General features: G+C 41.6%; 1 protein-coding gene across 1 annotated transcript; it reads left to right on the top strand.

Annotated features, from left to right (window-relative positions):
- Positions 1-326: 326 nt before the first annotated feature.
- Positions 327-10,539, top strand: ino80da (INO80 complex subunit Da). Its single transcript, XM_084121838.1, has 10 exons — positions 327-603; positions 1,872-2,118; positions 2,665-3,368; positions 4,529-4,628; positions 4,799-5,023; positions 5,895-6,004; positions 6,137-6,270; positions 7,185-7,396; positions 9,234-9,391; positions 9,613-10,539. Exons 2-10 carry the CDS (start codon positions 1,901-1,903, stop codon positions 10,518-10,520), a joined length of 2,769 nt encoding a protein of 922 aa, XP_083977964.1. The 5' UTR covers positions 327-603; positions 1,872-1,900; the 3' UTR covers positions 10,521-10,539.
- Positions 10,540-11,611: the final 1,072 nt, after the last annotated feature.

Genomic DNA, 11,611 nt, shown 5'->3' with positions numbered 1-11,611 from the left:
TCTCACTTGCAAAAAAAAAAAAAAAATCAATATTGCTGTACACGCGTGAATGTACATTTCCTTCAGCCTTTAGGCTTATTATTTTACTTTTTGGTGTGAAAGAGTCTTTACATTTCCCCAAAAATAGAACTTTTTTGCTATAAAAAAAAAATAAGCCCAGCCCAGGTGGAAAAAAGTAACGCAAAAGTAACGTAACATTACTTTTCTAAAGAAGTAACGCAATAAGTTACAATATTGCAATGCATTGCTTTTCAAAGTAATTTTCCCCAACACTGTATAAATGGCATTTGACATGTATATAGTGTCTTGTAGTAGTTGATCGTGGTAGTGGAGCAGTTGCCGTGTCCCCGCAGAGCCGCTAGAGGTGCTGTGAGTCTGCCGAGCACTGAACTCTAAACCCCCGCAGATCTGTTCAATGAGAGCACAAGATAATATCATAATATCGAAAGTGCATTTGTGGTCGCTTTTACGGTTCACCACCTCAGCAGGGAATAATATTCCGTAGCATAAGGAATTTCGATGAATATTCGGTGCAGTTGATGATCCGTGGCGTTTATACAGTCTGTCCGGAGTGAGACCCTGTAGAGGCTGAACCCACTGCAGGTAAGCGGACTCGATTACAGATCTACCCGACGCATGAGCGCTCTGACCCCGTCACCGCGTTACTCGAACACCGAGGCTTAGTAGCTACTGTAGGCCAATGTTTACATTGACTTAGAATGTATATTCAGCAAGCCGTATTGTGTGGCGATTGCTTTTTCACAATTAAAAGACGCTGAAATAATTGTATAAGTTTTTAATAGATTAGCTGGCAAATTAGTTTAGATTAAACGACTATTTATGCCTAATCGGCTGTAGCGCCCCGCTCTTTCGGCCTGATTTAACGGGCCTCATCCGCCATTGTTTTATAGCCACCTTTACAGCGAGTAATAGACACAAACTTCACGTATTTAATAAAATCAGATAACAAAATGTGCGGTTGCATGGGGTTATATTTGTATTTTTAGCATTTTAAAGCTAAAATTAGCGCAGTATCACATCAATGTTTCTGTTTCCTGGGTTTGTTTTTAGCATTGGAGCTAACGAGGGAAATATCAAAATAATGTGTGATTCTGACAGCCAGAGGCTCAAACTACATTTTAAACTGGTAAAAAAATACGGATTTGCTTTAACAGTAGCACAGATGTCCAAACACTGGCTGAATGTGATGTTTTATGAGTTATTTAGCATAACGATTTGATGACAGCAATGTTTATTTAACAAAATCGATCATTTGTTAAGGACAAACTTAAAGGAAAGATGATATTATATCCGCGTTTTAATTCGTTAATTCAGTGTCACAATAAAATCAACATCTACCATAGTATTTCCGTGGTTTTCTTTGACAATTACCTTGATTTATCATGTATATCACATGATATATTAATTATGCTAAGTGTCATTATATATAAATATGTTTACATATCAAAGTATTTTGTGCCACCACATTCATCATCATCTTATTTTGACAGCATAATACATCATTTCTAACCGTGTCTGTCAAGCTGAACTGTCCTGTCAATCATACGGTTTTGTCAAACCAAGCTGAGGATTTAATATTCATCACTGTTATGACTTTGTCACATGCCTGTTTGTGTTGGTCCCTCTGATCTCTGTCCTTGTGTTGAGATATTCTTAGTTAACCTCTGACCACATCAACTAGCTGCGAGTTGACAGTTAGTTCAAATATTAAACCAAGACACAAGGGCTGTCAGTAGATATTGCATAACATGTATGCGCTTCATGTATGTATACGGCCTGCATTTGTGCATTGTGAATGAGTCCGTGTCATTCACGTGTTGTAATGTAGACTGTTTTCTGTCTCTGATCAGCTGATGTTCTCAGGGACCAGAGTCACGTGATGTACGAAGGTAAACACATCCATTTCTCAGAGGTGGATAATAAGCCGCTGTGCTCCTACAGCCCCAAACTCTGCAAGCAGCGCAGACTGAACGGATACGCCTTCTGCATTCGTCATGTTCTGGAGGACAAGACCGCTCCGTTCAAGCAGTGCGAGTATGTGGCGAAGTACAACAGTCAGCGATGCACCAACCCCATCCCCAAAGCAGAGGAGCGCCGGTAAGAGGAGAGGAACCGGTTTGGTTGAGTGTGGACTGAGTCACCAATCATCAACTGGTGCTCATTCACATGTTTAATCTAATGATTTATACCGTTTTCATTTCCCTCAGTGGTTATAGAATACCAGGTAAAGTGTGGCTTGGCCCTATGAAATCAGTTTTACTTTTTCCCAAAATCATTTTTTTTCCATTTTAATTTTTCTGGACTCTGGTTTAATTGTTGAATTAAAGGTTATTAAATTTAAAGTTGAACAACATTTTTTTTTTTTTTTTTAAGGCTCTGTGAAATACGTTTTATTTATTTTTCCTCAAATTTCGTTTTGTTTTTTAATTTTTTTTTAATTAAAAAGTATATCAGTGAAAATAAACTAATACTTGGGGAAAAGTTCCTGGTTTAATAGCGCTTTTACCAAAGCCTAGGCATTGCAGCAAAACTACTTGAGAATCAGTGAAATAAAATCAGTAGCATGTCAGAACTTTTCTCACTTCATGATCTGATGAATAGTGGTGTGTGATTGAGTCGAGCGCTGTCCCTTTGCTCCGGCAGGTACTGTAACAGCCACCTGCAGGTGCTGGGCTTCATCCCCAAGAAGGAGCGCAAGAAGAAGCACGACGCCCTGGACGAGGTCCGCTCGCGCGCTCACGTGGAGTCGGTGGCTCTCAACATCACCGTTCCCTCTCTAGCCCTGAGAGACTCCAACGGGCTCGCCCCGTCCCTGACCCCGATGCACCTCTCGGACACCGACCTCCTCGACCCCTTCGCCTTCTACGAGGAGGACACGGACGGGGAGGAGAGCGTGGCGCAGAAGGGCTTCGGGAGGTCCGTGATTGGCCTGAGAGTGACCACCCGTGACCCGGAGCACGTCATCACTGAAACATGCGCGCTTCCAACCTCCCCACACTTACCACAGCCCCCCCCTCCTCCTCCGCCGGCTCCGCCTCCACCCCCGCCCTCGGCGAGGCTCGTCCCGCCCCCTCCGCACACAGACCGGCCCGGGGCAGGGCAGACTCTGCTGTGCAAGCCGGCTCCTCCTCAGACCGGGCCTTCGGTGTCGTCTGGGGTTCAGCAGAGACCTGCCCCTGCGGTGTCCCCTCGCCCCCCCGCCGCCCCCGCCGGCCCGCCGCCCCGCTCCGTGGCCATGCGCCCCTCTGCCTTCACAGCGCCCCCTGTCTGCCTGCTGCGGCTACAGCACCTCGTGCAGCTCTACGCTCACAGGCAGCGAGAGCACGGAGACCTGTTCCCACATCTCGGTACGCCTCCTGTCTTCACCAACACAGTTCTGTCCTACACACTGCAGAATACAGTCAGGAACTACATGTTTTGCCACTGTTGAGTTACTTCAGGTCGGTGTCTTTGGGCGTTTTTACTAGAGGTCGACTGATAGTGGATTTTACCGATAACCAGTGTTGGGGAAAGTTACTTTGAAAAGTAATGCATTACGCTATTGCGTTACTCCCTTAAAAAGTAACTTACTTTTTTTTTAGAAAACTGTCCTATACACTGCAGAATACAGTCAGTAACTACATGTTTTGCCTCTGTTTTGCTAAAATCTGAAGTCTTTGATCGTTAGTTTGACATGTTCACCGACAGCCGATTAATGACCGTTCCAATCAAATTTTACCTCCGACAAAATTCTGCCAGTGTCAGAAGATTTGACTCACAGTCCTGCAGTGACTTCTCCTACGACCGCCAAATTGTCTTCGTTTTTCAAGACAAGCCATGATCAAAGTTAACGTCAGAGATTTCTTTGTAGGGAATAGTCGCACTCGGACTCGGACCGCAGCAAACGTGCCCAGAGTAAAAACGCCCTTACACTATGATCTGTCCTGTGACACTTGGGTTTGGCTCAGCTATACTGAGATTAACAGAAAACTGAGTGTGGAAATGTATATGAAAGTAATCTGATAACTTTCTCCAGTTCCATTGTTGCTGTAGTTCCTGTGTTCTTCCTTGAATTAGTTTTATTGGGCAGACTAATATTTGATAATTGTGAACCAAATAATATTTGTGTATATATATATATATATAGTAGACCACATCAACAGTAAACAGAATCTTGTTTCCGCCGCGGAATAAAAAAAGGAAATTGCAACTTTTAATCTCAGATATAAACTTAGTCAGAATTGTTAGATAAAAAGTCGCAGTAACTTTTTTTTATTTATTTATTCTGTGGTGGAAACAAGCTTCCATACTAGATTGGCACACAGTCAAACCAGACAGTAAAAATATTTATAATGTTACAAAAGATTTCTATTTAAATAAATGCTGTTCTTTTGAACGTTCTATTCATTAAAGAGTCCTGAGTAAAAACAGCAGATCAGCATGTTAGAATGATTTTTGAAAGATCATGTGACACTGAAGACTATAATGACCTTGATATCTGATTATACACGCATGTGTGTTCTCTTAGGGCTGGACTGGTCTGAGGACAGTTCAGATGAAGATACAGAGGAGCTTGTTCCTTTATTGCCTCAGGCCTGTAGACTTCAGGAAAGAAGCCCCCATCAAAGGTAAGAAATTCACTCCTCACTTGCTTCCCACAACTTCTGAGGCAGGAAATATAACAATTTACAGTTCAGTTACTTCATGAGTGCAAAGAAGCATTTAATAGAACCATTTTTTTCAATCATTTTATTGTATTTTATAACCTTTTTGGTTTGTTTGTGTGTGTGTGTGTCAGGTCCTCCAATGAAAAGCCTCTTTCCCGGCGGGCACGTCTGGCACAGCTCTGCTCGTACCTGCAGGAGAGGTATAAACACCTGTGCCGACAGGACAGGGCAGCCACCCGGCACAGCAGATACCGATACGCCTTCCGGAAAGCTCTGCTTCATGCTGCGAGCAAAGACCCCGACTGCACTGCACAACTCATCCAGAAGCTCAGCAAGAGCTCACAGACCTCAGCCTGGTGCGTCCAACAGGCACTGCCTTCAGTCAACGTGTACAGCTATTTCAGGACTGTGCATTTTAATTTTAATTAGGGCTGCACGACATTGGAAAAAAACTTACATTGAGAAATTTTTATATATATTAATAATATATGTTGCGATATAAAACAGTTTCACCAGATGATTTGAGAAAGAATTAATCATTCTAGAATAATTGGGATGATTTTGTAGGGGAGTGAATTTGCTTAGACAATTATAAACAAATTACAAGCATAGATAAATACAATAAAAGAAAGATGCAATTGAAATAAGCAGTGCTTTATGTTTTTCTGGAAAATCTAACTAATCAGGTACAGAAATTTAATAATTAAATTTAAAATAAGTCTTCACTGTCTAAATCAAATATATCTAATATAATACAATTTATCTTTTTTTTAAACTACAAAAGTAATTTTCTCTTTCTTTTTTGTTGTTTGATCACCATTGGTGACACAAACAGCTGTGGGTGTATTAGGCTGCTGTCACTGTAAGACGAATGCACGGACATAAGATAAATGACACTCATCCGTTTTCTTTCTCAATTGTTTACAACATATAACCGACTGTGTTTACGAAGGTACTGACCGAGACGGCATTTTGACTTAATTTTGCGTGCACGTCTGTTTAACCTCAAAAGAAAGAAATAACTGAATTCAGCGTTCACGTGCTGTCTGCGCGACTCTGTGTGTGCGCACATAAAACAGGACGCGAGTCCTCTTGCCTGACTCGACTTAAAAACATGCAAATGATAAACTTTCACTCTATGATGGTTATGTGCACATCGCGATATCGATGCTAAAACAATACATCGTGCAGCCCTATTTTTAATGTTTGTATATATGTATTTTTCAGTTCAAGGTCTGCAGTTCCACAAAAGTATGAAAGGACGATATGTACGGGAACCACAAAGGGTCAAAACTGCAGCGACGTAGCTTTGCCATTTTCACGCCACTGTTTTCAACGTATCCTTTAACATATGCATACTTCAAGTAAAATGAGCATGTGTTAGTGATGAAACAATGTCAGTTTGAACAAGTAACACCCATGTGCAGTTGTCAGGTGTGTGTTATGCTCTTGACAGCATGTCGCTGCAGATATCCTACTGAATCGCTCTCAGCAGCTGTTCTCCAGCTGCACGGCACGGTTCGCTGATGGACAGCAGTGCTCCGTTCCTGTGTTTGACATCACTCACCAGACACCTCTCTGTGACGAACATGCAAAGAAAATGGTGAGAAACCACATCTCATATGGATAACCTTAAAGGGATAGTTCACGCAAAAATGAAATTAGCCCATGATTTACTCACCCTCAAGTCATCCTAGGTGTATATGACTTTCTTCTTTCAGATGAATACAATCAGTGTTATATTAATAAATGTCCTGGCTCTTCCAAGCTTTATAATGGCAGTGAATGGCTGTTTATTTTTTGAAGTCCATAAAAGTGCATCTATCCATGATAAAAGTGAATCTATCCATGATAAAAGTGCATCTGTACATGATAAAAGTGCTCCACACGGCTCCGGGGGTTAATAAAGGCCTTCTGAAGCGAAGCGATGCATAACTAGCTTCCAGCCAAACAAACATAAGGATTCCACTTAAGTCTAAAGCACAACTTATGCGAGTAATGCGACGCACTGCTGATATTTACGCTACGCTATGACGCACTAAAGCTACTTCTGACGTCATGAGTTGTGTAAGTTGTGCTTTAGGCGTAAGCAGAGACTGCGTTTGGCCAGAAGCTGGAATTTTACTTTGTAATGTTAAATATGGATATTTTTCTTACACACGCATCGCTTCGCTTCAGAAGGCCTTTATTAACCCCCAGAGCCGTGTGGAGTGCGTTTATCATGGATAGATGCACTTTTATCATGGATAGATGCACTTTTATGGACTTCAAAATAGAAACATCCATTCACTGCCATTATAAAGCTTGGAAGAGTCAGGATTTTTTTAATATATATATATATATATATATATAACTCTGATTGTATTCGTCTGAAAGAAGAATGTCATATACACCTAGGATGACTTGAGGCCGAGTAAATCATGGGCTAATTTTAATTCTTGGGTGGACTATCTCTTTAAAGGGATGTATTAACAGCACAGAATTGGTTGTAAGTAAATGTGTGTGTGTGTGTGGCAGGATAATTTCCTGCGTGGAGATGGCAACAGACGCAGTCTGCAGCAACAGCGGCGTCCACGTAAGAAGACCAAACCACCTGCACTGACTAAGAAACACAAGAAGAAGAGACGACGAGGTCCTCGCAGACCGCAGAAGCCCATTCCCCCAGCTGTGCCACAGGGCAACTTACTAATGCCCTCCCTCTCACTGCCCGCCCACCACGCCCATGTCAGGTGCCCAGCTTACTTTCAATCCAGCGTCACAGTCTGGCTTCACCAGTGTGTTGTTGTTGCAGTCCTAAATGTCATCACAAATACCAGTGTTGTATTCAAGAATGGCTCATTCGAGTCCTGTGTAGGTTGAGTTCAAGTCAAGATCCAGACCAGAAGAGGGTCTGAAAGTTCAGACAATGTAAATATGTGTTCCACTGGGGCCAATGAAGCTTGGTATTGCATCAGTTTTGCACAGACTTCGATGTATGCCGTCGAAGTAGCATTAGCTGAACTATGTTGAACTTTATTATTTTACATACAGCCGCTGTATCAAGCAAAACACAAATTATTGAATGAAAAGTTTGTGTTGCTACATAATAGTGTTGTCGTGATACTGGAGTTTCTATCTTTGAAAAATATACCTTGAAAAATATTGATTTTCGATACAACGGGAATTTGCCCTATATACTACCGTACAGACATTTTTATTATTGTCTCATAATTTTTTGATAAGTTGGTCTTTTTTTAATGCCGTGGGAGCATTAAAAATTCTTAAGTCTGAAATTAGGATCTCTTGATTTTAAGGCCATTAAAAATGTAATAAGTATTTTTCTCTTAGGCATTAAATTTTAATAAGAGGTCTTCAATCTGAAGCCTCCTTGAAAGCCTAAGAACTGCCATTTCCAGGTCCCAGTTCAACAAACAAGTCCACAAGAGCTAAGCGATAAAAGTAGATTCTTTTTATTTTAGTTACCATAAATGAAATGTTTGTTTTTCAAAATCTTAAGTGGGGATAGCATAAAGCTTTGTTATTTGGGACAAGGCCAAAATATCAAAAAAGATCAATCTTCCTAGAAGGGGTTTAGAAATAACTTACCTTGAAAGGATAAAAAAAAAAAATTAAATACAATATACTTTTCTTACTCCCCTACTGTCCAATAAACTGGAGAAAATGGGTATAATCATCGGGTATGTATCAGTATAACAACCTATAGACTAGGACCACTAGTGTCATGAAAGAGCAACAGTTTAAATTCTGTCTCTACTTTATTTGCTTTATCTAGCTACCCAAATAATAACTCATCGGGTTTAAGGACAAACACGAAGAGAACTTTTATGAACCCCTTGAGAACTGAGGTTTATTACCGACATCGGCAACAACGATCTGTTCTTGTGATGTGTTGGCCAACCGTTCATGCTCATGTATTTCATAGAGTATGTTTCTGACCTGATTCATCTAATATCAGGGTTCGCACACAGTGCTTGAAGTACTTGAATTTAACTCTTTGAAATTTAAGTCCTGAAAAACCTTTGAAAACAGCCATTGTTCTGAAGAAGTACTTTGAAAGTTCTTGAATTATTGAAAGACAATATATGGAAAATGTATTTTTAATTGTATTGATAAAACAATCTTTTCACACAAAATTAAAGCTGCAGTCCGTCTGATATAGATATAGAGCCATTTTGCATGGCTGTGAGCGTGATACTGCTCGTATAAATATCCAAGTATATTATACAACTTTTATTCAATCATATATTCATGGGAGAAAAAAAGGAAAGCGATATCTTTGTCATGGTATCCTTTCAATGGTTAAAGTTACCGCAGGCATTGCATGTGCTGCACTTTATTTTACCATTTTGTTTTATTCGTTGATTTTTATTTATCTATTTACCTTTTTTAGAATTTAAATGATAATAAAGATATTGCTTGATAAATGAGATCTCTGATTATAGTCCTTGCAAAAAAAAAAATTAGTGCTTAAAGTCCTTGAAAGTCCTAGAATTTGATTTGACAGTATCTGTACGAACCCTGTGAAATGTTACTAACCCTATTTTCCGCTTGCGTTCGCACTTACAGGAGTCCGTCGACCCCCGAACTCAGTGCAGATGAGCTTCCTGATGACATCACAAACGAAATGCCTGACATTCCCAATGACCTTGAGCTGAATCAGGAAGATTTCTCCGACGTGCTGCCCAGACTACCTGATGATCTTCAGGATTTCGACCTGTTTGAGGGTACGGTCACATGTGATTATATGACAGCAGAATATCGTAGAGACTTGAGGGTGGGCTCTTTTGGCTTGGGGCCAGCAAGCCCTCACACAGACTACCCTAGCATTGTGGCAGTTCTTGCACCAGTTTGTCAATCACCACATGTTTTTTTTTCCAGGAAATGTAAAAATCTTCTTGTTAGTTGGCATGTTTGCACTTTGTCTGAGTTGTCTTTGTGGATCCAGGTAAGAATGGAGAGTTGTTGCCCACCACAGAGGAGGCAGAGGAGCTAGTCCGAGCCCTGCAGGCGATGGGCTCGTATCCCGACTCCCTGGTGTGTTTGTCCTCAATGGGTGAACTGACCCCAGCGGACGGGGTGGACCACCGCACCATGGCTGTGTTCTCCGGATCAGGGGTCGCGACGACTGGCATTGGAGATCTTCTAAACAGCCGAATGACTTCAGAGACCTTTCATAATCTAGAACTGGAGGGCAACCTCCTCCATGCCCCAACAGACCATCATTTCCCAACATCCCCTTCTCCGCAGCCGACCCAGAGCAGCACCGCAAGTTCAAATGGGGGATTAACACAACGAACGTTTTCCCGAGCGCCCAAACCGGATACCTCCCCCCTAGGTACTCATTACAGCAGCGAGCCCTACAGGGATCACATCTCACCCCGACACGGTGCCTCTTATCAAACCGACCCGCCTCTCTTATTGGAGGTGCCTTTGAGTGGAGCACCGGTTCCTCCGCGCACCTCCTGGAATAACCTCCCTCTCTCGCTCACCGACCCGGCACAGTTCGGGAACCTCCTCACTGCTGAAACTCACCTTCTCTCCACCTCTCTGTCCACCCCTCCGTCCACGTCCCACTCCACAATCCTGCAACCCAGCGCCGCTCTCTCCGCTCTTCCCCAAACCGGCCTCACCTCACCGTCGTCCTCGCCCTCCTCACGCGACCTCCTCACACACACCCACACCCAACCTAAACTACAGCTCCCACAGTTCAGTGCAGCCTTCGGCCACCAACTGGCTTCCCACAGCGGGATCCCCAAAGACCTGCAGCCCAGCCATAGCTCGACAGCGCCACCTACTGGCTTCAGCATCACTAGTGCCACTGCTGCCACCCCCCCATTCCCTCAGAGCAACTGAGACCACCCCATCTCACATTTTTAAGAAATGGTTATCATTGACAAATGTCATCATTTACTCACCCTCATGACTTTTTCATTTGTGAAACAAGAAAGAAATTTTGATCAATGTTCACTCTCTGCTCTTTTCCATAAAACGAAAATTAAACCGTGACCAAGGTCTGTCAAGCTCCAAAAAAGCAATTTCTGCACATTCAAACTTGTGTATAACGACTAGTTGTGACGTGACAACCGAAACATGCTTTTACTCCCAACTCGTTACATATTGACACTCGGTATCACATTTTAATGCACAGGATGCCTTTTCAGCGTAATTTTACGACGAGTGGGTAATCAGATCAAGACGCATTTAATTCTTTGCGTTTGCAGGGAACTACACTAACCTTTTCCACTGGTGGCACTTGCGCTACTAACTTTTTCAGTTACTGGCGCAAAACATGATTTGGTCGCACAAATTATTTATAGTAAGCCGCTCTGGATAATAATGAACAATAATGAAACTATATTGCATACAGATGTGCTTTTTATTTTACTTGCCATCTTTTAAACCACATGCCTTGTTGTTTTTGTTTTCTTTAACATTGGTTGGGATAGATTTACTGCGATAGAAAATACAGTAGGCCTACACAATAAAGTGCAAAATGGATTTCAACATGCTATGGTTGGCACAGATGGGCAGACTCCTGAACTCTTAAGTAGTGATGCACCGATGTGAAAATTGTGGCCGATACCGATAATAAACGATATTAATATTGCTGTTATGGCCGATACCGATATGATATCTCTGTATAGAAAACAAATTTACTGATAATCAATTAAAGAGATAATTTCCAAAACACTTTTTTTTTTTTTTTTTTACTTTAGAAATGACTGATATTGGGCACCTTTACCTGTGTGCAAAATATGTCACACATAGGACACACATGCATTATATTGCATTGCATTGCATTTAATGTGTGCTGGTCAACTTGTCTAAAATTAAGAAACCCCTAGAAAACAGTAAAAAACAAAACAAAAAACAGGAACATTGTGTACAATTAAGATAGGCTACTTAATTTATTATTCCAATATCCAAATATGATACCGGGAAAA

Source organism: Abramis brama (assembly GCF_963993115.1).
Source record: "Abramis brama genome assembly, chromosome: 8".
Lineage (NCBI taxonomy): Eukaryota > Metazoa > Chordata > Actinopteri > Cypriniformes > Leuciscidae > Abramis > Abramis brama.
This window is presented reverse-complemented; position numbering and strand designations above follow the sequence as displayed.

Bases quoted from the DNA above. Each gene is read 5' to 3' on its own strand.
- ino80da (XM_084121838.1), top strand. From the start codon at position 1,901: ATGTACGAAGGTAAACACATCCATTTCTCAGAGGTGGATAATAAGCCG. The intron at 2,119-2,664 runs GTAAGAGGAGAG...TTGCTCCGGCAG, and splicing joins CCCAAAGCAGAGGAGCGCCG to GTACTGTAACAGCCACCTGC. The intron at 5,024-5,894 runs GTGCGTCCAACA...TGTATTTTTCAG, and splicing joins AGCTCACAGACCTCAGCCTG to TTCAAGGTCTGCAGTTCCAC.